We start from the raw sequence: 25,162 nt of genomic DNA on the forward strand, positions 1-25,162 counted from the left end.
TTATTCCGGAGTAACAATTCCCCAAGCCTACGCTATCCAGATGAGGCACGTCAGGGTTTGTACTGACCACGCCCAGGTAGACAGGGAAGATATTGTGACCCTCGGCGTCACCGCAGCGGGAGAAGACCAACATGGTCAAGCAACAAGGCAAACGGGACTACAGCGTCTAAGAGAAAAGCGGCCTGCTCACCCACAATTATAGACGCCGGACATTGATATACCAAGGTTTCTCTATAGAACTACTTGCATTCAGCCTCGGGCCGAGAGATCATTTTAACACTTTTTACTACACAATCTACATCCATTTCGCAGACCTTGGTTTCTCGATTTGTTCCTGTCAGCTCCGCTGCGTCTCTTTACGCGCTGGACAGTTGGTCCCTGTGTTCGCCTTCCTACAAGAACAAATCAGAAATAACCCCCAGCCGACCGTGATTGGCAATAAGTGTTTTGATAACAATAGAAAGATCTCTTTACGTCTAATGTCCCATGCAGCCACGGTCGTTTCTAGAAGCGATATCGCACAGGATGCGATCGTCGAGACCAGGACTCCTTAAAAGACCTACAATTTTGGAGACAATCTAATGACAGGAAAATGGCTCTACTTTCACTTAACAACTGGATTGTTCTACATCCTGATCCGACAATGCTATAAATTCGGAAAAGATCATTGCTCCGCAAATGAGCATACGGACCGCTATCTTACGACGGTGCCTGGTCTATCACCCAGGTGCCTTCCAGCCAGCAACATTCGATCGGAAGGGAGGACAAAGCTCTATTACACCTATGTTCGATTGCTTCTGAGCCTCCTCAACGTGACGCACTATCGCTCGTATCTGTTATATCCAATTTGTTATGCCATCTATAGAAGTTCGCCACATATCTCAGCTCACCCTCGTTTGAAAAAGAAAGTCTTAACAGCCTCGTAGCACATTATCACTGGCCTTCCCGCGTCTCTATCCTTTGCAGCTCGCAGAACGCTGAGACCCAAAGACTTCACCTGATCGTGTGCCTCCGAGTTGTCAACCAGATCTTTCTACACGGCTGAGATGTCACTATGGAGATTCGAATGTCTTTGTCGGCACTGTGGCAATTACTTGAAGACGGAGATTAGAGCTACCCCGGATTCGCTTCGTCTTAACGTCCCATGGCGCAGTTCCAAAGTCCACAAGACGGCCAAGCACAAGGACAAATTAGATGTTGACGATATCTATGTCTACGAGTTCGACTTCGTCGGAGAAATCGACCGGTGTCTGCGGGATTAAGCAATGAGTAGCTCCAATGGCAACCTTGAAGAAGATGGCGATATCGATACAGAAAACGATGCGGGCGAAGAAGGGGGAGACAGCGAGGACGAAGCCTCGTCCATGCAACAGCACTAGTACCGAGCTCTCTCGGAAATCAACACGCTCTGATGCAGTCTCGCCTTTAGATCCCATGGATGCAGACACAAGAATCTCCTCGACTTCAAGCTTGCTTGACTGGGCGAGCCTTGACAGGCAGAGGGACTGTTCTTCCCCTTCCTCCGGAGTGATTTGGTCAGATCCCCAGGCTACAGAGACTCCACCGAGGGACTCGCTCAGCCTGGCCTCCTCAAGTTCTTCAGATGACACACGATCCGTCTTCAGCGACAACACTGTTATCAGCAGTTTGACGATCCGAGATGATGGATCTGCCGATGAGGACGACTCTCGAATTTGTCGCCGACGATGTCTTGACCTCGAGGACATGGAAGACTAGAGCATTGATGGGTGCGGAAATCTATGGCCGAATGATATTTTGAGAGGTGCCGCTGCTATTTTGATCAGTCGAAGCGAGCGACAGAGGCGATAAGTGCATTGTCCCATGCTAGTCAGCCAGGGATGCTCTTTTCCTTTTGGTGTGGGAATTATGGCCTTTTCCATGGGATATATGTAGTTGTAAACTGCACTTGCTAGGCCTTGGCTGACGGATTGGAGCTGCTCCGTTAATCGGCCTGCTTCTCCAAACCACCAGCATTCTAATAAGTGTGTAAACTCCATCGAGTTATCTTGCGGGGAAGTCGAAAGGAGGGCTCATTGTCAAAACCAAGCGCCCGAAGCCCTGCCATTGATCTAAGATTACAGCCTGGGTCAACCTGTACCGCAACAATCTGCAAGAAGGTTTGATTTAAGGATGGGCTCATCAAGTAAACAGGAGGTCTACGTGACAGTATCTGCCCTCGAGGCAGGACAACTCACTCTGCCCGAACGTCTGTTCATCACCCATGCCGACCCCGACAAGAAAGCCACCGTTCCTTCTTTGTCGTTTCTGATACAGCACTCTTGTCCAGATGGCAAAGTTACCAAGTTCGTCTTCGACCTGGGGCTCAAGCGTGATCTATCGAAATACCCGCCCGCACAACAAGCGCATATTGCCAACCGTCAACCCACCATCCTCCACCCAGACTGCGCCGACAGTCTGCGCGCAGGCGGCCTCGATCCGGCCAAGGATATTGACATAGTCATGCTATCACACGTCCACTGGGACCATGAGGGCACTCCGGACGATTTTCCCAACTCTCAGTTTGTCGTTGGCTCCGGCACACTGCATTTACTGAAGAATGGAGCGCCGCCTCACTATCCAAAGGAGATCTTCAATCCAGATCTGCTACCCCAAGATCGGACGTCCGAGCTCCCGCCAACAAGCAACGAAAGTACCACCGCCGCGAAGTCACAGACGAAACATACATGGAAACCCTTCGCGGGATTCCCCCATACAATCGACTTCTTTGGCGACGGCAGCTTATACGTCGTCGACTCTCCAGGACATTTGTTTGGACACGTCAACCTTCTCGCACGTCTCAGTCACACGAAGTGGGTATACTTGGGTGGTGATTGTTGTCATGATCCGCGCATCTTGACGGGTGAAAAAGACATTGCGCTGTATGATGATGGACACGGCGGGTTGAGGTCCGTACATGTGGATACGGAGAAAGCGAAGGCAACTCTGGAAAAGATTGGACCGTTATTAAAGAAGCCGTGTCCCGTGTTTGAAACCGCAGCGAACGGAGAGCAAGTGGAGGTGGAGGTGATTGTTGCCCATGACAAGGGGTGGCGGGAGGGGAATAAGAACAGGTTCTTCCCTGGAGCTCTGTAAAGGAATCTGGGGAGATGTGTTCCGTAATAGAGTCTCAAATATAGGGACCGGGAGGCTTTGATCCCAGGTTGTCAAATGGACGATCAACGCCTCAGAAATCGTAGCTACAGTAGGCCCCTTTTGTTACTGCTCACGTCTCCGTCCCATCTCCCGCCGTGTGTCTGAGCCTGGTCGCGTTATTCTTCCGCCTTCCACCCTATGGGAGAAGGAATGAAGGCAAAGGATTACATGACGGTGTGTCTCCTGTCCGTCTCTAAGTGGGAGCATTCATTGCTAGATAATGCAGGTCACGCATGGGCGCGAAAACAGTAAGCAAAGTGACTTGAGTGCCATCGACAGCACACAGCTTCCTTGCCGGGCGAGTTTTGGATATGGCTAATCTACGTCTTTGACATTCAGCGCTGCATGAGGAGATCCTTGTGCTCACTGCTCAGTCCCTAACAGCCCCCCCGCCCCTGAAAATCAAGCCTTGTGAACCACCGTGTCAGCTCCAAAAAAGGGAGTGTTGGGGGAATTTGACACTTGTTCCCCTTGGCCCACCCCTGATACCTCTATTCTCTGACTTTTGGTCGATGAATCCAGGACGAATCTTCTGTCCATCCCCATCAGAGACCATCTTTCACGGGTTCGGTGTTCGAACATGTCTTGTGCCTCGATATTGGAGAAATATTCCCCAACCCCACAATCACGAAGGCTTTGCAAGCCTTTGACAGCCTCGGCTGATCCTCCAACATTGTCAGTCCCCCAACCCCGACATTCTCTTGTGCGGTCCCTTTCTCCAACCACATCGTTCCACTGGAAAAACGGAGTTTTGTGGCAAAGCCGTGGCTGCCCCCAGGAGCATACTTTGTTACATTTCAATACGACGCATCCGCATCGCATTTGCCGCACAGCGATCCATTCCATTGGAGTCTTCTCGGCCTCGACTCCGAGGAGCGGAGTGGTCCAGTGTCGGTGCCGAAAAGGGCCAAAAGCATGTCGACGACACGTTTTGATCGTCTTAGACCACCATCTTGCATAATCCGTAGAGCGAGACGAGGCTGACATACATTGTCGCAAGTAAAACAGGAAAACCGCTTCAGTGGCTCCCAAGTACAACAATATCACCAGAGACAATACGGCCTGATATAGCGACATCATCGACAACATGTCTTCTCCACAGGATACTGTCGCGTTCATCGGTAAAAGAGTCCCGCTACTTCAATTTGGTCATCATGCACCTCTCCTAAGAACATTCTCATAGGCATCGGCGTCATGGGCTACTCCATGGCCGTAAACCTGCGCGCCAAACTGCCCTCCACCTCGACCCTCCTGATCTGCGACGTCTCGCAAGCAGCGCTGCAGAAATTCCAATCCGAAAACTCCTCCAAAGGCCCCATCGAGGTCGTGTCCAACGGCTATGAAGCGATCAAACAAGCCAACACCTTGATAACCATGCTCCCTACAGCCGCATCGGTAGAGAAAGTGTATCTAGACCCGGAAACAGGGGTGATTCAGGGCGCCATCGACGCCTCCAAGAATGGAGCACCCCAGAAGAAGCTTATAATGGAATGCGGCACGATCGAAACGGGTACTATCTTAAAAGTCGCAGCCGCGACAAAGGAGGCCGCCCCGAAACTCGCCCCGGGAGCAACGCTCGACTTCGTCGACGCCCCCGTCAGCGGTGGACCCATGGGCGCAGAGGCGGGAACCTTGACGTTCATGGTCGGTGCTACGACCAAAGATGCCTTCGAGCGGGCAAAGGAGTATCTCCAGCACATGGGTAAGAAAGATAGTATATTCCATTGCGGCGACGTCGGTGCAGGGACCGCATTTAAAGTGATCAATAACTACTTGTCTGCAATCACAAGTCTAGCGGCAAGCGAAGCATTGAACATCGGCTCAAAGATGGGCCTGGATCTCAAATTGCTCACTGACGTGATCAACGTCAGCGGCGGACAATGTTGGGTCACTTCTCAGTCGAACCCTGTCCCGGGAATCCATGCGAACGCCCCGGCGAGTCGAGGCTACGAAGGCGGCTTCCGGATCGAACTGTGCAAGCACGTCTTGGAGATGGGATCCTCGTTGGCGGAAATGGTGGGCGCGAGGACCATCCTGGATAAACCTACTTTGGCAGCATTTGACGAGGCTATGACGGATCAGAGGTATAAGGGCAAGGATGCTCGCGTTGTTTACAAGTGGTTGAACGATCAAGGGCGGTGAGGGAAGGAGGTCGATGGAGAGATGAATGAGGCGGAATTTCTCAACCGAGACCAGAACAAGCAAACTGAACCTGATAAAAGTTCCATGTCATCCGCATTAACGTCGCTGTTATTCTCCACATTCGTCAGGGTCCGGAACCAGCACCCGGTGCTCTGCTATGGCGTGCCACCTCACAGGTTCAGGTCGCTGATGTTATCATTAACGGCGAAGAACGCCTGATGAGCTTATCAGCACACGGGTGAATGACACTATCATTTTGAGGGTGGATTAAGCCAGAGGCCTGCTTCGGCAGTATTCGGGTCGAGTCAGGTTATCGGTCCTCCCTGGTCCCAGCATCTGTTGCTACCCTCGTCTCGGATTGCCAGTCGTAGCAATCGACTGGTATAAAATGATACGTAGTGCTTGGAGTGCCACCGTACAGTCTCGCGCGTTCTCAGAACACCCTGGCATAAGGGGAAATGCCATCAACGGGCAATCTAAAATCTCGGGCCACATCCATCCTATACGGGAAAGCCGGTCACCTCTAGGGCTCAACCCCATTCCCGGTCTTTGCTGCAGTCCCAGCCTCATCGGATTTAGACCAAGATAGCGTTCCTTACACAATCAAGGCTCGGGGTAACTGATATAGGCCCGAGGTACAATGATAGGATGAGCCGACAAGCCCTCGGTCAGATCTAGGATTCCCACAGCTATTTAAGCTGGGATAAGCTCGGCGTGTCGTGCGTCCCGAATGAGACTTGAGGTGCGAAGCGGCAACTGGCGGCCTTTCCAGGCAATCCCACATATTCTTTGTCGAATTGATGCAAAGAAGGCAATGCACCACAACGAATGCTGTCACGGAAATGTAGGATCGCAACAGGCTGCTGATAACTTCAATGACAAAGTCACAGCCCAGACTCTCAGCAGGCTTGCTTCACCCTGCTTCTAACATATCAGCGTAGATGTTGAGGCTCGTCCCAATGACATCGACAATTGCCCACGTCTGAGCACCGCGGAACACCTGGGCCCACACCCTCAGTACACCCGCGCTGAGATATTTCATTGCAGCAGGTGAGTCGATAGCCACATCCACAGGCATCGCAAACTCTGTCTCGTCCAGCATCGTCTTGACCAAGGTCGCTATTTTTTGCTCGTCATTCGTTATCGCAGGACCCGACTCTGGCAGGCTCAATGCTTCCAGCCATTTACTTAGCAGAAAAGCACACTCCAACGTGCACAAAGAATGTTGAATTGACCACATGAAGGTTTGCGTCTGTGCAACGAGATGGATACCAATCTTGACTGGAATACTTAGAGCATGAGCAGAGTGCAGGACGGCTCGGACGAGCTTCGGTGTCCGCTTGACAGAAGGGCTGTCTCGAAAGGCATTGGCAATCTGAACAGGGTCGCGAGTATCCAGTGCCCGTCCGGGTCCCAAGTCAACGTTGAGGCGGATATATGCGAGGCGCAGGAGCGCGGTAGAGTTGAATGTCACTGGCCCATTCGGATTCATCGGGTCCAGCGATGATTCGGGATTCCGTTTCCACGCCAACTGCCAATTCCTCAAGGCCTGCTCTATGGCAGCGACGTCGTCAGATCGTAAATCGCCATCGTGGTCAAGGCGATATCTCGAGATCTGGCGGACGAAGAAAATATGTTGCAAAAGTGCATGAACGAGAACATAATTCCCCAGTGAAGAGTTATAGGTGCTCACATCGTTGCCGCTGCGAGAGAACAAGCGATGCAAAGCTGTCTGAAAGCTGGTTTCAGAGGTCGATCGGGCTCGCAACTCTTTCCATTTTGCTGCTGTTGGCGCTTTGAACTCGGCAGCGTTGCACGGTAAGGTGAGGTCAACTTCGGAGGCAAGGATAAGCGAAGGAACATTGTAAACGATGGTGTGCAGGTTGAAGAAGCAAAAGACAATGAACTTGGTGCGTTTGGTCGTCTCGCGTCGAATCCAATCAGTCCAGCTAATATCTTCGGGCATTGGCTGACTCCTGAACCCATCGTCCCTCACCAATGTCGCCAGGACACTCTGTATTGCGAGCGCCTCGCGAAGGATTTCCCGGTGTTTAGCCCAAGTTGCCATCGCCATGAGCAAAAGTAACGCCTGTGCGGTTTGCATCAGATCTTCTCTCTGCAAGCCAGATTCGGAATCTGGCTGAGATGGTAAACCCAGGCATCCTGACAAGGAACCACTGCGCGGTGTTTCTCCCGTCGCCAAGTCGCTAGATTTCCCATGTCCGGAATATTGAGGTGATACCTCTGCCGAACGGTGGGAGGCGGCTAGTCTGGCATCTCTCTGGCGAATTCGTTGCATGGCTATTGATTGACTGACGGAAAAGAGCTCGACTCCTTTTTGTCCCTCAAAGCAATACTGTGCACCGACCGCTGCCATGGCTAAGATGAGCTCGATGCAGCTATTATTTACAGATAAGGTAGGGATGTGAAGGAAAGGCAGATGTTCATGGAAACCATTGACGTAGCCGGCCAGATATCTTGATAATGCTAGCCGAGACGGGAGCTGAAAGGTGTTAGGCACCACATGGGCGAACTCAGCGAGTTTTAGGGCGACGTTTTGCCGGTCTTCGATATTGATGTCGGCGAGCGGACGATGGATGCTGTTTTGCTCGCTTTGCGGCGCCGAGGGGCTCTCTTCTGGTTGCAATGATGGTAGACGGGACCCAAACCGTGAGAATGAGCCTGAATCTTCGGGGTGATCGGGGTTAGGAAGCGCACGAGACACAGGGCGCGAGACCGGACGAGGCTCGGCGGTTGGAAGCACGTCGGCCGTGTGGGTGAAGGACTCAGGAGAGAAGAACGGTATGGGCTGTTCAGCACTGATCATCGACGAAAAATGGTAGGAGGATAGAGCACCGTTGTCCATGAAGTTTGCAAGATCTTGAAGTGAATCCTCGAAGTCGAATCCCACAATGCCATTGACCTGGTCGGCCGGAGCTGACATGGAAGCTTGAGGTGTTGGGTCGGGCAGGAACTGGTCTTGAACAGGGAATATTGGCGTTGCGAGAGGGTTTGGCTGTCGCAGGGGAGCGTGGGCTTGGGCATCCTGAGGCCGAGCATGTTCCGCAGCCATGAGCAATGTCGCAAAGGAAAGGTCATGGCCATTCGGTGTACCGCTCGTAGTCTGATTCGAGTTCGTAGGCAAGTAGTTGGGGACAAGATTTTGAGAGGGATTGAAGTCGGTCGTGCTCGTGCTGGGAGCGTCGGGGAGATCTAAAGCGTGGTGGTCGTGGTCGTCGGTGTTCCGTCTTTTTCGACCTGTAGATGATGATGTTGAACTGACGGCACCAGCGCCCTGGCCGCTTCGGCCATTCCTTCCCCATCGTTCCGTATCGTGACTGAGTCTCTCATGTCGAACCAGAAGGTCACTCGATCAGTGTCAGCTGCTAGTGTTCCACGCGACCGGTGAGGTAACTGGTTACGATACCTTCTTGTGAACTTGCTGTCGCATTGATTACAGGCGAAAGGCTTCTCTCGAGTATCTGATCAGCGGTCAGGAAGGGCGCGCGTACGGAACTATAGGGAGACGGAGAGCCATACGGGTTCGCTCATGCCGTTGCAGATGCTCTAGTCGCGCAAAAAGCCTCTGGCAATGTCTGCACTGGAATCTTTTGGGTTTTTTGGGGGGCGGTTCCTGACTCCGGTCTTCCTCCAACTCCGGGCCGTCAATCTCGGCATTGATTTTGTCTTCGATCATGGGCTCAAGAGCATCTCTACCAGGGACTATGAATAGATCCTAGAGCCAAGGGCGAAGCGACGCGGGAAAGCCCAAAGAGGTATCTGGACAAAGATCTCGAATAGCTTGGGTGATGGGAATGAAGCTCTGGGGGAAATTCTGGGGTGGCTGTGGAGGGATTGGTGTGGCAGAAGGCGGTGGCCGCCTCGCTGCATGTGCACACCGCAGGCGAGTAGGCGAGCAGGTTGCAGGGCTCAAGATTCGCCACAGTGCAAGAAAACATGGAGCTAGTGGGCGAACAGGCCACATGCTGCGGGGCTCACCCAGGCTCCCCGTTCGAAGCCAGTAGAAGGCTTTAGGCGCGCCGAAGGGTGAAAGGAGGTTTGGATGACTGGATGCCGAGACTGCTAGGCGCAACCCTCCCCCCCAAAGTAACCCTTATTGAGTACCAAACCTGAGAGAAACAGGGGGGGCACTCCCGGAACCAACCTGGAGCATGAGAGCCTCAAAGAGGGAAGCGATTCGCTGCGGAACCCAGCACGTTTCAGCTGCGATGAGAGAGGCGACGGCTGTCCGCCGTTCTCGGATCAAACCAACAACTTGCTCCCTGCCGAGGCCATTAATAGCCCCTTCAGCCTCCTCATCACAGACCTGGCGAGCAGTGACAACTCCACACTGTCGAACAGCGACACGACATCCAAGGTATGTCATCCGTTGATCTCAAGTAAAGTGTGCTCTCTGCGTACCAACAGAAGATCTACGTCCCAGAAAAGGCTCTTCAAGAGCTCACAGACCCTATCAAGTCTACGTTTACTGGGGACAGCTGTCACCGACTTCGTCTGCCGACTCACGGGTTCCAGCCAAGATCTAGCTAGCGATGTGGAACACGGGAGGATCTTTAGCAGGATTGTTCACCTTATTGGAGAAGCATGAAAACATGCCGAAACTCCTTTTGGCCATGCCTCTTACCCCAACGGCCACCCTCCAGCAAGTGGGACCATGGCTGGTATCCGATCTTGGTCAACATCGATCTTGCCTAAAGTCCTAAAGAGCTCCTCAAGTCATGCCAACAGCGCTGCGTATTCTTTCGATACAGTTCTCGAAGCTGCAGCGGCGGCATGTCTTCACCGTATCCGAACCAGGCGCCGCCATCACCGCCAGAGAGCCCCTCTGAAGCCACCGTCCAAGTCTACGCTCTTTCGGCTGGTCATTTCTCGCTTCCGGAGCGTTTCTTTGTACATCCAGCCTCGCAGACCGCCCGGAGAATCGTTCCCTCTTTGTCTTTCCTGATAATCCATCAAGATCAAGAGACGGGCCAAACAACACGCATAGTTTTCGACCTAGGTCTCCGTCGCGACACCAATCGATACTCACCACCGATTCGGAAACATGTCGAGACGAGACAGCCCATGACAACACTTCCCGATGTGACTGCCAGTCTCGCTGCGGGCGGACTGACACCCGACGACATTCATTATGTCATCTACTCACATGTAAGTCTCACGCACTCAAGGTCTCAATGCTCGTCTGACGAAGGAGCCACCAGGTCCATTGGGATCATGTGGGGGAACCTCGCGACTTCACCAAAAGTACATTTGTGATCGGGAGCGGTGCGAATGCTTTGCTACAAGGTCATGGGTCATTACGAGGAAGTCACTCATTCTTCGAATCCGATTTGCTACCCGCTGAAAGAACAATTGAGCTTTCCAATCCCTACGAGGATATAGAGGAAGAAACCAAGAAACAAAGCTTAGATTCCTACGGTCCAGACTTTATCCAAGAATGGAGGGCTTACGGGAACTTACCTCGAGTCCTCGACATATTCCGTGACGGCAGTCTCCTCATCGTTGATGCCCCAGGTCATCTTCCCGGCCACATTAACCTGCTGGCACGGACTGGCCCTACAAGCAGCGTCTACTTGGCTGGAGATGCGTGCCATGATAGGCGGATTATGAGGAACGAAAGACAGATCGGGGAGTGGCTTGACGAACATGGACATATATGTTGTATCCACGCGGACAAGAAACTGGCGGAGCAAACCATTGAACGGATCCAAACTCTGGAGTCGAATGGAGTCGAGGTGATCTTTGCGCACGATTTTGAGTGGGAAGAGGATCCAGCAAACCAATCGAGATTCTTTGGAAGCTCTTGAGTTTCGCGGATTTTGTTTGAGTGTTGCCACCCTAAGCAAGAGCTTTCAATTACATTGATATCTTCTATTACAACCATAGCACTGTGGCGCAATCCCGCGAAACTGCCAACCTATCTGCCCTTTCCCTTTTGTCCACTGTTGTCCTGGTGCTTAACGAGGCTCCACGGAGAATCAGCCTAGCTGCCCGAGGCATTGGTAGTGGGGGACATGGCATAATAAAACTCGTACCTAGGTACCTAAAGGGCTCGACGGGTAGTTGAAACAGGAAAATTGTCTTTCCCCACACACTGCAGATTGAGCAACTCTCGGTCCAAACTCCGCGCTCGATCTCCAATTCTTCCTGAGCGCCAGGCTCTTAGCAAACCGAAAGAGAACTGCGTTGCCTGTGGGACTTAATTGCAGTGAACTGGTAGGTGCTTTTGATATCGTACTTTTGTCTTCCTTGAGTGAAACCGGCCCATAGACAGAAAGACATGGCGCCGTCAAAAGAGCCCACAGAATTGAAGCATTCGTCTCTCAACTAGGCTTGAGCAATGGGATGAATCCTGGGAGAGCATCGCAAAGCTCGGCCTGGAGTTGTTCGAAGCCAGCGTCAACCTCATCGCCGTACCAAAGAAGAAGAAATATCTGTCTCCCAAGATCCAGGAACTCATGTGGATCGCTGTTGATGCTGCTTCAACTCATCTCTACGTTCCCGGGATTTGCAAACATATTGATGCCGCCTTCAAAGAGGGGGCAACTCCAGCTGAGATAATTGAGGTGATTGAAAAGACGGGTACATTGGGCATCCATGCCTGAACATCGGGGTCTTTCAAAGAGGAGGGCATATATGACACACACGATACTGTCGGCAAACCTTTTGATGAGAAGCGAGAGAAGTTGAAAGCAGACTTTACGAAGAACAGAGGGTGCTGGCATCCTTTCTGCGAGGATTTCCTAGCGCTGGATCCGGAATTCTTTCAGGAGTATTTGAATTTCTCATCTGTACCCCAGCTGAAGGATGTAGACAGCTCGGGTAAAGGGTGTGGCGGGTTGGAGCCCAAGGTCAGCCCTTCCTCCTTCTAGCAATCGTGTGATCGGATCTAACTAACTGATTGACAGGTAAAAGAGTCCGTATACTGCGCGTTCGATGCTGCCGCTACCCACCTTTATGTCCCAGGATTAAAGTTGCACATGAAAAAGGTCCTGAAGTATGGCGGAACACTGGAAGAAATCATGGAGATTTTGGAAATTGCAACTCAGCCCAGTCTGCATACGTCGAATTGTCGGTGCGCCCATCCTGGCAGAACGATTGGACAAATCATGACCAGGATGAGCGAGGGCCGCCAACAGAGTCGCACTGTGAAGACGTCTCAGTAGCATCCATACCCAGATGCACATATCCAAAATCTAACGATGGCAGAAGCTGATTCCACTTCTACGCTCTCAAGACGAGCTTCGGCAGACAGCCCTAAGCGACCATCGCTCAGTCGCCAACCTTCTCCAACGACCTGTCCAGCAGGTAAATGCCGATTGGAGAAACCCCAATCTCCGCATCCTTCATGGCATGGACGCTGCGGTTACATCGACCGTTGGCAGCTAGCGCCCTCACCGACAGACTTGCGGCATTGCCGATCACTAAGCTATACCTCCCTTGTGCTGGCTCTTGTCAGAGATTGGGCATGTCAGTAATCCGATTCTACCACCAATAGCACCAAGATGGCGTCTGCAGGCCATGACATGCTCCGCCTTGGCCACTGAGACGAAAGGCTATGGCCCTGCTCGAGATACATATCTCTCTCAGGCCATCAGGTTTCCTGCCCGGAATTTCTCCTGGTTGCTGTCGTCAATATCTCCTGTGCCTCGTTCCATTGCATCCGCTTGATCAGGAGATATCCACTCTGTTGGACATTCTACAAGGATTTTCCCCACGTGGCTTGATTCTGGACTCAATACCCCAACTTTGGGCTCGAAATCATAAGCAGGCCTCTGCGACAACAATCTCATCTTTCCACGCAGATACTGAGCCGTTCCCATATATGCGAAGCTCACTTCTTCAAATCCCTGCCTTATATTGTGTGAAAAAAAATTAAGGCAACATTACCATGGCAAACCCGACCGAGGAGCTCAAGCAGAAGGCAGAGATCGAGGAGTATGTTACCGATGATCGTTCAAGGGAGGTCATCGAGTTCGAGAAAAAGGAAGCCAAATTGCGGCGCAAGCTCGATCTCTACATCGCCCCGGTGATGATGCTTCTCATGCTCATCAGCTATCTTGATCGTGGCAACATTGGTTTCGCAGCCACCCAGGGCATGGCTGATGATATCGGTCTACACGGCAACCAGCTCAATGTAAGCTACCTCGTACCAGACCCTTTGTTCAGCTGACCGACCTCAGAGTAGACAGCGGTATCTATCTTCTACTGTACCTATGTGCTCGCTGAACTACCCACCTCGTTATTCGTCAAACGACTTCAGTTCAATCGAGTCATTCCCGTCATCACCTTTTGCTGGGGACTCGTATGTATGTGCATGGGGTTCATTCAAAACTTTGCTGGTCTTTGCGTCTGCAGAATCCTGCTGGGATGGTTTGAAGGGTACGTGGTTGACCTGATTCAAGTAATGAACCAACCTAATCTCTTCTGCTCTCAGTTGTCTGTTTCCTTCCATGACTCTTTTCTTGGCCAACTGGTACAGACGGGAAGAATTGGCTCAAAGGATATCCTATCTCTTCAGTTAGTATTGTGCTACGCTCCAACAGATACTCAATCTAACGTTATATAGTTGCGTCTGCGCTGTCTGGCGCCTTTGGCGGCCTTATCGCTTTCGGAATTCTGTACATGGATGGCGTTGCCAACTATCCGGGTTGGCGATGGCTCTATATTCTGGAGGGCCTCATCACACTTGTCTGGGCTGGGATGTGTGTATACCTGGTCCCAAAGAACTATCAGACCGCCTACTTCCTCAACGAGGAGGAGAAGAAACTCATGGCTGTCCGTGCAGAGCTATCCGAATCGTACTCTGGAGGTGACGGCCACTACAAACTCAATGATCTCAAGCTGGCCTGGAAAGACTTGAAGACCTGGTTGCATGGTGTCAGTCAGATTGCTGTCGTCACCATCCTCTACGGTTTCGGTACTTTCTTGCCTATCATCATCAAGAACGGACTGCACTACTCCACCAAGCAAGCTCAATATCTTGTCATTCCCGTCAACCTCTGGGGTGCGATTGTCTATGCTGTTGGCGCCGTCATCTCGGACAAATACCACAAGAGATTCTTGATTATGGTGGTTTGTGCTCCTATTGGAATCGCGGGATATGCCATCCTTCTAAAAATGGACGACGTTTCGGTGGGAGTTCAATATTTCGCAACCTACCTTATCGCCACGGCTTGCTTCCTTTGCACTGGAGGCAACATTGCCTGGCTGTCCGGCAATGTCGCGCCTGACGGGAAGAGAGCTGCAAGCTTGGGTAAGTCATTTCACAGTTCTATCGACAAGGTTCTTTGCTAAAGACACTGCTAGGAACCCAGCTCACTCTCACAAACCTGGGAGGTATCATCTCCGGCCAAATATACGCCTCCACAGACGCTCCAAGGTTCGTTCTGGGCCATTCCTGGTCCTTGGGCAGTCTGGCCTTCGCATTCATTGTGTTCAATATTCTACGCGTACTCTACCAGAAGCGTGAAGATCGGAAGGCGGAACTACGTGCCCAAGGCGTGGTCACCCCGCCTGAAGAGTTCACGGACAGATCGCCCGAGTTCAAGTATCAATTCTAGAGCGAGATATTGGCCGGACAATGAGACGTTGTGGGATCACCTGGAATGAGGCAAATTCTGTGGCGGCTGAAGGTTCGCAAAGGGCCAGAATGTACCAAGTACAAGTAGTCAAGATCCTTCTAAAGTATATTAACAGTCAGACCACATCCCCAAGAAGGCTTTTATTTGCTTCGTGGTGACCGACCGGGGATCCCCTTGTTCCAGATTCGATGCCAAGGAATTGATGGCCCTCCGTAATGACTGGTGGCAGTCTGTTCCTCATCGCCGAAAGGAACTCTTCAAAGAAGCGCCTCATCCTCTGAACCTATCCGTGGAACCTATGAAAATGCCTCAAGGCAGCGTCATTTTCAGCCGCATGGAGGCTTTTGCAAAGCGAATATAAAAGTCCGGATTCTCAGCTCGATCAATTAACCAGAGATGGTATTATTCCTGTGCCACCGCTCAAAAAAGAGCCGGGAACATGAGACTGGAATAGAGGGATTAAACGAATGTTCTGCAGCCCACAGAAGGCGTAATCTCCCTCACCTAGGCAGGCAACTTGTTCGGGTCCGGCGCAGCGGCACTGTGACCCAATCTGGGAAAAGTAAAGCTGATGATTCTCTCAAAGTCGGGGGCCTTCTCGTGTGTCCAAGCCCCGACGGATCTGTGGCCAACAGGGAATGTGCCAAATCCTCGAGAGTCGATCACAACCTCCCTGTCTTCCCAGCCGAGAATATCTCTCCACTTCTCGCCAATGTGCCTATGACCCACAAACATCCTTTTAGACCTCCTGTCCCAGCTATTGGTCATGATGACAGCGAGGCCGGCTCCGTTCGCTTTGGACTTGTGGCCCAGTCGGGTCCAGCCAATGCAGTCTTCCAAATCGAGATAGTCTCTTTGCGGGCCATGTGCGTAGAGTTTCCTCGCGGCGATGAGTCGCACAAGCTTGCCACCGCATGCTGGAAGCCGAGGTCGAGGCCCATGGTTGCCAAAGATGTCTCCCCAGAATACGCAAGGAATCCCGCCGTCGTAGCGAAGGAGAATCAGCGCGTAGGCCAGAGGTATGAACCATTCCTCGACAGGTGCAGCCAGAGCCTGCGTTTCTTGTGTGTCGTGGTTCGCAACAAAGGTCTGAAGCGCACATATCAGATATGCAGAGTTCAAAACAGCCGGCGCAAGGCGAGGCCCCAGGGTCTTACCACTGCATGACCATGATCTCTTTGTACCAGAGACCCATCAAAAATCGTTCTCAAATCATGCTTCCTCCCCTTCGAAAAGTCGCTGAACGTATATACCAATTGGACATCAAATAAATTCAGCCTTCCATGGCATCGCTTAATGACTGACTCTAATGTGAACACATTGGGGTCCCAGTATTCGCCAACATAAAATAACCTTTTCCCTTGAGATGTGGTCGTGTCAAGATGTGAGAGAAAGTCTGCAAGGAAAGAAAGAGAGTAGTGCTTTATGGCATCTAGACGGAAGCCGCCGAGATTGAGCAGGGAGGTGATCCAAGTTCCCCAATTGAGAATATCGGTTCGTACTGCGGAATGTGAATGGTCAAGATCTGCAAACATTCTGTTGAAAACTTGTCAGTGCGTTGATATCCCGGGCTTCAACAGCGTGAGAAATCTTGGCAGAGCACTTACAAATAATCATAATTTCCCAGCTCTTTACTGACATCATGTGCCCAGTCACTTCGCTTTCCTTCACCAATGAGTTTGAAGATGCCATGGTCTTTTCTGCGCGAATCATAGTCGATACCAGAAAAATGCTTCCAATTGTATTTCATATCAGAATACCTCGTGCCGCGACCAGGGAAAGTAAACTTCGTCCATGTTTCCAGCTCATATGGTTTTGAGATGGCCTTGGTGCGGTCTAAGGTGTATGAATCCGATTAATACTTGGTCGCCGCATTCAAGAGGGTGTCACTCACCATGGGAGTCTACCTTGACGCCCCAGCTCACTTCCTTTCCATCTGCTGAAGCTTTATGATTGAGAACGGCATCCCAGAGGACATCTATCTCTAGTTCTTTTGCCTTTGCACAAAATGCCTCTAGCTCCGCTTTATTTCCCCATTTCGTCCTTGAAGGCTTGCCATTCTTCTTTGCATCAAATTCACCTAGATCCCAAAGATCATAGATACCGTACCCGTTGTCGTGCACCGACGTGGCTTTGCAGCCTGGAGGAATCCAAATGTGTGAGATACCCAAGGTAGAGAGATGCGGAAGCAGAGCTGTCAGAATGCTGTAGTGGCTCGCATTGGGAAGTGCACTGTCGCTGGGCGGACTAGGCAGATACCACTCGAAGGCCTGGAACAGAGTCTTGTTTTCATCCGGCCTTGGGTCTTTGCGTTGTTAGCCCACGGTGCGAGAACTCGAATCGTCCAACTGGTGCCCTTCCGAAACCCTCACAGGTCTAAAAAGCCGGAAGTTGCAGAGTGGAAGGGATTGCTGGTTGCGCGGTTCGCTCTTGGTGTGCCTTACCTTCAGATTCGGCGACCTTTCCACTGCCGCTTATCGTCCTCACTAATGAGGACCAGCGATACATTGGCTTGTACCCAGGTTGGCTCTGTCAGAAGCGTTGTTGAGTGTTTGCTTTAATCGATTAAGGTTACTCCGTACTGAGGCTGACGGCCACCAGGTGGTGCTGATGAATACGAGTGTGACGTCACATTCCTGACTCAGTGCAAATAGCCGTTGAATATCCTCTCAATGAGCGGAGAGAAGGAACTAAAAAAGGAATGGGCAGGAAATCGAATAAAATATTGGCAAAGGTGAAGCAATAGAGACCAATGTATGGCATACTTGTTGAATGGAGAGAGTGAGACGTTGGAACTATTTGAGTTTTTCGAGGCTCTCCGGATTTACGCCAATCAGAGACCAGAGACGCGCAAGGCTGCCGGATCTACTTTGGCTCCACTAAAATTGCATCTGCCTTGATCTGCCCCTGAGTACCGGGTATTACCTTGTAAGTACTTATAAGTACAGACCAGTCAGACAGGAAGGAGATTTGACGGTCGGCAATCTGGGAGACATGGTAAGCCGGAAGAATCAGATAAGACATGAGCAAAGGCGATCACGAGGTGCCAAGTCTCCTTTTCCAACCCTTCTTCGATATCATATGATCCTCGAATGATGGTTCGGTACACTCGTGGTATTCAACGACACTACTGATCGACAATCTACCGTACTGTAAGCAATAAGGGACGACATGTCCTACGAAATCTTCGAAGCACTTCATGCTTACTCCACAACAAAAATGTCTATATTTACCACGTTGGCCCGGCGAGCGGGTCGAATTCATTTCGCTTTTTGACCACATATGCCCTAGCAGACCTCGGTGGCAGTGTATCTCACGCAGATCAAGATGAAGGCCTTTCTATTGCTGCCGCTATTGTTCGCCATCATCAGATGTGATGACCATACGGAGACTGAACACTCGGACGATGATCACTCTACTACATCTGTTGCGACACATACCTCAACAGCTTCCGTCTCCGTTACACCACACCATTCAGAGACTGATCATACATCAACAGGCTCTATGAGCACTTCAACCCATCACTCCACGTTAGAGCATGTCTCATCGACCTCAACCCATCATTCCGACTCTGAGCACTCTTCACCAACTCATACAGCAACTCCCACGCCTTTCTTGCTAGTAATACAAGATTTCTGAGTCTCGACATAGTAAGCCTACCAATCTAAAGCGACCATGAAACTTATAGCTGAGATTGTTCGTCGCTACGGAAGGGTCGAAGGGCCATAGATTGGGGAGCGGCGATTCCTCACGCCGTTTGCAAACTTGACTATATTCAGCTCTAGCTTTATTCCCTCCCTGGAAGTTCATTACTACTGCCATGCGGTGCCATCTGACATTTTGGGTTTCACACACATCTCGTGGGGTCCATCCTCCAATTAATAGTAATGCGAACCGGATAGGATGCCAAGTTTACCAGTCTCAGCCAGTAATGTTTACCCAGATCGGGTGTCGTCAATAGGCTTGGTCTTGCTCCGAGGGGCTGGATTTACAGTGCACTGTGATAAGAGCCCTGATATTCCGAGCATATCTTTGCGACTGTTGGTCATGGGTTAGCTACCTAATACAATCTCCGCTTCCTCTCGCGCAACGAGACTGTCTCACCTCTCCGGATCAGAAGAGATACCATCTCATCTCGCAAACGGCACTGGGTGAGCTGTGACTCATCATTCCATTTCAGAAATTCTTTACACATGTGAAACTGGATGTACTCGTTGGATCACCCTTGCCGTTGTACTTCGAGACAAGAGGATATAGACATAAGTTCTGATGTCGAATGGTTCCGTTGATCTTATACCCGCTCGAGCCTGAGAGGACTTCTGGAGCTGTTCCATTCTCGACCCACTTCCTCAAGGCCATCAGAGCGTCGTTTGGGATTGGACCGCTTCCTCCGCCACCGCAATGTCCCACGTCAGGAGCAAAGAAGACACGATAGAAGTCGGTGACATTCTGATCGATTGCCTTGACTCTGTCAAAATAATGCACAGTTCCATTTTGCATAATCAGGTTGTCAGCAAGGCCTTGCCAAGTGATCATCTTTCCGCCGGAGGCCATAAATGCGGCCAAGTTTGCATCCATAGTACCCATCGCGGAATCATATTCCACGTGAGATTGACGTATCAATCCCGGGAACTCGGCGCAGGTGATGTTCGAGGTATTGTAGATGGCATCTTTGAACAAGAAGTCGCGGAACCAACTGACAGAGATGCTAAATGGCTCTGCGACAATAGTGCCGTTGCTGAAGGTCTCTATGGGCGCAAGCGAGCTGAAATTGGTACCAGGGAGAATGCCATACTAGAGCGCGGTGTCATTTGCGGCTGTCGGTCCTTGCCAGATCTTCCTCACGACAGTTGCAGTCTTACTCGAAAAGCGCCCAGTTGTCCCATCTGTACGGCAGGCATAGTTCTTCCCAACAAGACTTGAGGGATCAAATTTGCAGAGGCCTGGAGCACCGATGATACCATCTTCGAGGCCGTCCAGATGGTCACAGGCAGAAACTGCAGCGGCGTTGACAGCGTCAAACTCACATTGCAGAGGGGCGTAGTGCTCGTTGTTCATCACGGTGTACGGCCACTGTTGGGCCGGAGTGAAGTCATTCTAGTTGATAGCAGGAGCTAAGGCGACAATGCCGTCATAGTCGTTGGGGAACATCTGTGCTTCCATAAGACCCTGTCGGCCGCCCGTCGAACAGCCCTGCCAATATGCATACTTTGGTGCAGATCCATAGAAGCTCGTGGTAACGGCTTTTCCTAGCACTGTCATCTCATGGACCAACCTAGACGCGAAGTCAAGAAGAATGTTCTCGTTGACATCACCTTCGCTGACCAGAGCCCACGATGTGGCATCTCCAGAGTTATTCTGAGCGTGACCTCCGTCAGTTGCCACGGCTGCATAGCAGCGTTCCACAGCAGGCGCCAACAATTGCCAGGATCCAGAAACATATCCACCGCCTCCCACGCCGAGAAAGATGCTATTCCACCCAGTCAAAGCAAGCCATACCTGATTGTTGACGTAATCACCGGTCCCGCGATGTGTCAGGCTAACATTTACTTGACAGAAGTCGAAACCCGTAATGTTTTGACCTGGCCAATTGTTCGATTCGCCGATGATATTGACAGCATAGCCATGAAATACCGGTGCCGTCAGAGAGGTAACGACAGCTCCCGGGACGTTTGGCTTGGGAAGGGAGTTGGCTGGGTGGCTGCACCTCCCAGTGCAGCCACCCAGCCAACGGCGCCAAAAGTGATCAAGAGATAGAGCATTTTAGGAGTTTGAAGAAGTCGAGGAATGTTGCGCGTTCCATTATAGACGCCAAAAGAGCTTAATAACTCTTATATGTGCTTGGAAACGCTTGATTTTGTGGAGACTGTGGTTTTGCTGGCATCTCAGGAGACTCGCCACCTCACAGCCTTAGGCGCCCTAAGTGCCGTGGATCCGCAAGCGGCTGCTAGTCGAACAAAGAAAATGCGGGGGAAATACAAATCCTGCTTTTCGACAACATCCCCTTAGCCGTGCAGTTCATATTCCAACTAATAAGAAATATTGAAAAATGCGAAATGAGGAGATACCGTGCCGAGATCGCCGTCTGCTTCGGCAGAAAGTTGTGTTGATACCACTGTTTCTTCCCGCTTTTCGTAGATCGCCCAGGAACTTTCCTGCAGAGTAGATGTCCCCTGTCCAAATAGCAGCGAGCAGCAAACAGCGACTCCCTCTATTGGCACAACTTGACAGTCTTGCGGGATTACCTCTCGTCGACAATCCAGAATAGCCAATGATTTGATAATGAGCAGTTCAGGAATGGGGGTCATGCTCATTTGACATTAATACTCCGGAGACTGTTTGAATTGAATCAATTTCTGCGAGACATTGTCAGCGTCCACTGACCGACAGTGACTAGTCGCAGATTCACCTCGCAATCGTGACCACTGACTAGGTTCGCATCCGTGTTCTTAATAATGTTTTTCATCATTTGACAGAGCGAACCTAATCATGGTGGTGATCTGTTCAAATGCCAAGCCTAGCCTTTGGGTTAGTGAAGCCGCATCATCATCGTGACATATACGTTGGGGCATGCTGCAGGTTGATCCTAGGTGCTGGAATCCCAGAAATCTTCATAATATGGTCTCCAGCAGAGATCTGTGTGCACATTTTCGGCTATATGCGCACGCTGTTGAAGTGTTCCGAGGAGATTTAGGGACGTCTCGACCTCAGTCCTCACGAGAGAAGCGACAAGTCGCACTTCAGTGCCAATCGTGAACCCAAATGCGCACATCAGACCTTTTGCATCGTACAAGGTAGCCGGCATGACCATAAGGGGAATTGCCTATGACGGCTTCTTTGACTCCTTTTGATGTTGTGCGCAATCTCAACCAGGGCATGGCAAGCTTTATAGCCAGAAGAATAGTCGAGCCTTCGAAGAAATCGTTCAGTGGAGGGCCCCAAACTTCCGGTTGGTCTGGTTCTGCCCTAGGTCTGAAAACTGTTCGGTTTCTCCGTGAGGTTTTGATGAACGTGGAGATCAGGATACCGCAGTTGCGAAAACTCTCTGTGTCTGGTTTCTTTTCTTATTCAAGACGCACTTGTTTTGAGACACGGAGACAGTCAAGTCCAGCATTATACTGCCTTGATCGTTTTGTCGCACATAGAAAAAGACGAACCTCTGTGGTTTGGGTGTTAGGACGAAGAACGGCTGCCATTCGCTGCATTTGACCAGCCAAATCTCCAAACTCTCTGGAGCGAGCAAGGGAGAACTTGGAGTCGATGACAGGAGATTCTAGAAGCCATGAATTGCAACACATGGTGCGAACCCAGCTTTCTCCAACGACCGGGGATTTTAGCAGGGTTTTCATCATTCATTGCCGCATAGAAACTTGCATGAATAGGCGCTTGTCCATGTGAGCTGTTTGTTTTGGAAATTGCAATTAAACTGGAAGTCCTGCAGATCGTTGTTGGCTAGTGCACGTCGATCGCCAACGTTCTTGGCCACCCACGGGGGCGAAAGTTTCGGAGGCGAGTTCTTCCACATCCTTACTTCTACCTCTGGCATGGAAGCAGTTAATACATTGCAGAACCTTTCTATAGAAGCAAGGTTGAGGTATGTCCTGATCGGCCAAACCGTTCGCGCTCAGGAGGCTGTCGGACTCTGCTCAACACAGGAGCAAATCTCTAACGAACATGAGTGCTTCAGATCCGCTTAAGGACGATGCACCGCTTGTGTGTCGCATGTATATCCGATGTACAATAACCGACGGTGCTTCGTCCTCGCAGGAACCCCGTAGATGAGAGCATAGCTTTTGAGAGTGTCCATGGGCAAATGCAGTGCGTTTGGCACCTATTTGAACCGCTTCCAGGGTAGTGGACACTCGGCTGCAAGGACACCAGGCAGAGAAGGATCGAAGAGGACAAGAACTTTGGAGAGGGACCGTTGTGGGCCTCGCCGATAGAGGATTCCTGATGTTGAGCGATTGATCATTTTATCGGTATCGATATCGATAGGGATACTCACGGATTCAATAAACTTATCACGGAACCCTACGATATTGTTTCTAACAACAAACACGTCGTCTGGCGCAGCGTGTGAGCTCAACTCCTCGAGCGTAGAAATGTCGGGGTCGAGGCGGTCATCGGGAGAGGCGTCAAGCTCCTCTAAGTAAATCACACGAGCTTGGTTCTATTGGAATAGCCATGGGCTAAGATGGCTGACATAATTTCACCTATATGTGACCAGCTTGGCGCACAGCCGTTGGAATGGACATCTTGCAGGTGTTGAGCTTAACCAACTTGCTTCGTGGTGAGGAAAGATACGCGATCGGAATACTTTCGGGAGAAGGGAAGCAGACGTTCTGCACGTCGAGGACGTTTCAACCGAAACGTGACCTCTTGGCAGTCCGGAGCTCAAGTTGACATCTCGGGGGGCTGGTGCGGCGCCGGTAAACCGGAGGATTCTCGTCTCTTACTCAAGCTGGAAGCTCACAAAGCAATTACTTCCGTAACACCTCTACAGCAGCTTTTTCTTGCACCGTGTTTCTCCCCTCTCCTCGTCCTCCTTGCTCTCTTGCATTTCAATAAGGAAGGAGTAACAGCACCCCTTTAGCTACGCGTCCGCTTCTCGACCTTGGTCAGGTCCCCTTCTCTGACCTTCCTAGCCAACATGGCACCCATCACCGATCAACATGTCGAGGACCTGAAAGACCTTGTTCATAAGCTCGAAGCTCGGGTCTGGTCTCTGGAGCGAAGACTAGAGGGCGAAAAGAAGCCTTCACTCACAGATTCTATGCGCATGATCCTAATCGGCCCTCCAGGTGCAGGTAAGTTTTGATATTAACCGCCATGCTGCGCGTTTGACTGACACGTACTTCCTAGGCAAGGGGACTCAAGCTCCTCGAATCAAAGAAAAATATTGTGTGTGTCATCTGGTATACTCGTATCCTTACCCCGCCCTCGGACCAGAAATTTATAGTCCTCACAGGCCACCGGTGATATGCTCCGAGCACAAGTTGCCAAAAAGACTCCCTTGGGAAGAGAGGCCAAGAAGATCATGGATCAAGGCGGCCTAGTCAGCGACGACATTATGATCAACATGATCAAGAACGAGTTGGACACGAACAGAGAATGCGCTAACGGGTAAAACTCTATGCAATGGATGTCGTGTCCACCACTAACATCGCCAGCTTCATCCTCGATGGATTCCCCAGAACGGTCGCCCAAGCCGAGGGCCTCGACTCCATGCTTCAAGCCGAGAACAAACCTCTCAAGCACGCGATCGAACTGCAAATCGACGACGGTCTGCTGGTTTCCCGCATCACTGGTCGACTGATCCACCCAGCCTCGGGTCGAACGTATCACAAAGTGTTCAATCCACCCAAGGAACCCATGAAGGACGATGTCACTGGGGAGCCTCTTATCCAAAGAACCGATGATAATGCCGAGACTCTGAAGAAGAGATTGGGAACATATCATGCACAGACGACCCCTGTGGTGGCCTACTACAAGAACAAGGGCATCTGGTCTGGGATCGACGCCAGCCAAGACCCTGAGCATGTCTGGAAGAGCATTCTCTCCGTTTTCGGCGAGTCAAAGGCTGCATCCAACAGCAGAATCCTGAACAAGATTGGTTTGCGGTAGATGTGGGCGCAGGAGACAAGCAGAGTGACCTCCTTGCATTTGCCCTTGGAGCAAGCACCGAATCGGCGGCTGGAATGACCTTATCAAGAGACTCCGAAAAAGATTCATGCCATCTTTGCAAATGTGTACAAGTTACGGGAACTGGGTGTCCAACATCCCCTGGAAAATGGTGAGTCGCATGCGGAAAAGGGTTCTGACTTCGAGTACATATCTCGCGTCTGCGCGAGACGAATACAAGACTTAATTGGCACAAGCGAGCAACGCGCTCCCTTCCTTTATCTCCGTCATCTCAGACTTCAATATGAGGAATCTTACCCGCTTAACCATCAACCACTAACTGAAAAGGATGGCGAAAATTATTCAGCAAACCCATAGACACAGCATGAACAGGTCGGGACGAGACCCGACAACACCGAAAACACATGGGATTGACTATCTAACCATTTCATGGAAAGCAATGCACGACATCCCATCGGCTATGAGGGATGGGCGCCGATCTTGATATCAGGCTGAATCGTCGGGCGGCTTACCGGGGCTGTCAATCCGCTGCAAAGGCGTGCCCCGCGGGTCAGGTAATATGGCTTTCCCCACGAGATTCCATCAATGGATACACTTCC

At 51.0% G+C, this 25,162-nt stretch overlaps 10 protein-coding genes across 10 annotated transcripts; 5 read left to right on the top strand and 5 right to left on the bottom strand.

Annotated features, from left to right (window-relative positions):
* Positions 1-1,190: 1,190 nt before the first annotated feature.
* On the bottom strand, positions 1,191-1,727 carry Z519_06880 (uncharacterized protein; the record flags this gene model as incomplete). Its single annotated transcript, XM_016764618.1, has 1 exon — positions 1,191-1,727. One exon carries the CDS (start codon positions 1,725-1,727, stop codon positions 1,191-1,193), a length of 537 nt encoding a protein of 178 aa, XP_016619700.1.
* Positions 1,728-2,151: 424 nt separating this feature from the next.
* On the top strand, positions 2,152-3,114 carry Z519_06881 (uncharacterized protein; the record flags this gene model as incomplete). The annotated part of the gene is made up of 1 exon (XM_016764619.1): positions 2,152-3,114. One exon carries the CDS (start codon positions 2,152-2,154, stop codon positions 3,112-3,114), a length of 963 nt encoding a protein of 320 aa, XP_016619701.1.
* Positions 3,115-4,261: 1,147 nt separating this feature from the next.
* On the top strand, positions 4,262-5,316 carry Z519_06882 (uncharacterized protein; the record flags this gene model as incomplete). Its single annotated transcript, XM_016764620.1, has 2 exons — positions 4,262-4,295; positions 4,358-5,316. The coding sequence occupies 2 exons, from the start codon at positions 4,262-4,264 to the stop codon at positions 5,314-5,316; spliced, it is 993 nt and encodes a 330-aa protein (XP_016619702.1).
* Positions 5,317-6,229: 913 nt separating this feature from the next.
* On the bottom strand, positions 6,230-9,013 carry Z519_06883 (uncharacterized protein; the record flags this gene model as incomplete). The annotated part of the gene is made up of 3 exons (XM_016764621.1): positions 6,230-8,684; positions 8,744-8,798; positions 8,857-9,013. 3 exons carry the CDS (start codon positions 9,011-9,013, stop codon positions 6,230-6,232), a joined length of 2,667 nt encoding a protein of 888 aa, XP_016619703.1.
* A 1,097-nt stretch (positions 9,014-10,110) lies between these two features.
* On the top strand, positions 10,111-12,726 carry Z519_06884 (uncharacterized protein; the record flags this gene model as incomplete). Its single annotated transcript, XM_016764622.1, has 6 exons — positions 10,111-10,485; positions 10,539-11,095; positions 11,669-11,919; positions 11,962-12,188; positions 12,246-12,485; positions 12,547-12,726. The coding sequence occupies 6 exons, from the start codon at positions 10,111-10,113 to the stop codon at positions 12,724-12,726; spliced, it is 1,830 nt and encodes a 609-aa protein (XP_016619704.1).
* A 502-nt stretch (positions 12,727-13,228) lies between these two features.
* Positions 13,229-14,900, top strand: Z519_06885 (uncharacterized protein; the record flags this gene model as incomplete). The annotated part of the gene is made up of 5 exons (XM_016764623.1): positions 13,229-13,474; positions 13,526-13,719; positions 13,775-13,857; positions 13,907-14,593; positions 14,647-14,900. The coding sequence occupies 5 exons, from the start codon at positions 13,229-13,231 to the stop codon at positions 14,898-14,900; spliced, it is 1,464 nt and encodes a 487-aa protein (XP_016619705.1).
* A 525-nt stretch (positions 14,901-15,425) lies between these two features.
* Z519_06886 (uncharacterized protein) lies at positions 15,426-17,429 on the bottom strand (the record flags this gene model as incomplete). The annotated part of the gene is made up of 5 exons (XM_016764624.1): positions 15,426-16,010; positions 16,079-16,457; positions 16,529-16,757; positions 16,816-17,226; positions 17,366-17,429. The coding sequence occupies 5 exons, from the start codon at positions 17,427-17,429 to the stop codon at positions 15,426-15,428; spliced, it is 1,668 nt and encodes a 555-aa protein (XP_016619706.1).
* Positions 17,430-19,097: 1,668 nt separating this feature from the next.
* Z519_06887 (uncharacterized protein) lies at positions 19,098-19,979 on the bottom strand (the record flags this gene model as incomplete). The annotated part of the gene is made up of 2 exons (XM_016764625.1): positions 19,098-19,686; positions 19,717-19,979. The coding sequence occupies 2 exons, from the start codon at positions 19,977-19,979 to the stop codon at positions 19,098-19,100; spliced, it is 852 nt and encodes a 283-aa protein (XP_016619707.1).
* A 39-nt stretch (positions 19,980-20,018) lies between these two features.
* Positions 20,019-20,683, bottom strand: Z519_06888 (uncharacterized protein; the record flags this gene model as incomplete). Its single annotated transcript, XM_016764626.1, has 2 exons — positions 20,019-20,597; positions 20,654-20,683. 2 exons carry the CDS (start codon positions 20,681-20,683, stop codon positions 20,019-20,021), a joined length of 609 nt encoding a protein of 202 aa, XP_016619708.1.
* Positions 20,684-23,571: 2,888 nt separating this feature from the next.
* On the top strand, positions 23,572-24,545 carry Z519_06889 (adenylate kinase; the record flags this gene model as incomplete). The annotated part of the gene is made up of 4 exons (XM_016764627.1): positions 23,572-23,728; positions 23,784-23,836; positions 23,890-24,044; positions 24,092-24,545. 4 exons carry the CDS (start codon positions 23,572-23,574, stop codon positions 24,543-24,545), a joined length of 819 nt encoding a protein of 272 aa, XP_016619709.1.
* Positions 24,546-25,162: the final 617 nt, after the last annotated feature.

The sequence above is a fragment of the Cladophialophora bantiana genome (genome assembly GCF_000835475.1).
Source record: "Cladophialophora bantiana CBS 173.52 unplaced genomic scaffold supercont1.9, whole genome shotgun sequence".
In the NCBI taxonomy this organism is placed as follows: domain Eukaryota; kingdom Fungi; phylum Ascomycota; class Eurotiomycetes; order Chaetothyriales; family Herpotrichiellaceae; genus Cladophialophora; species Cladophialophora bantiana.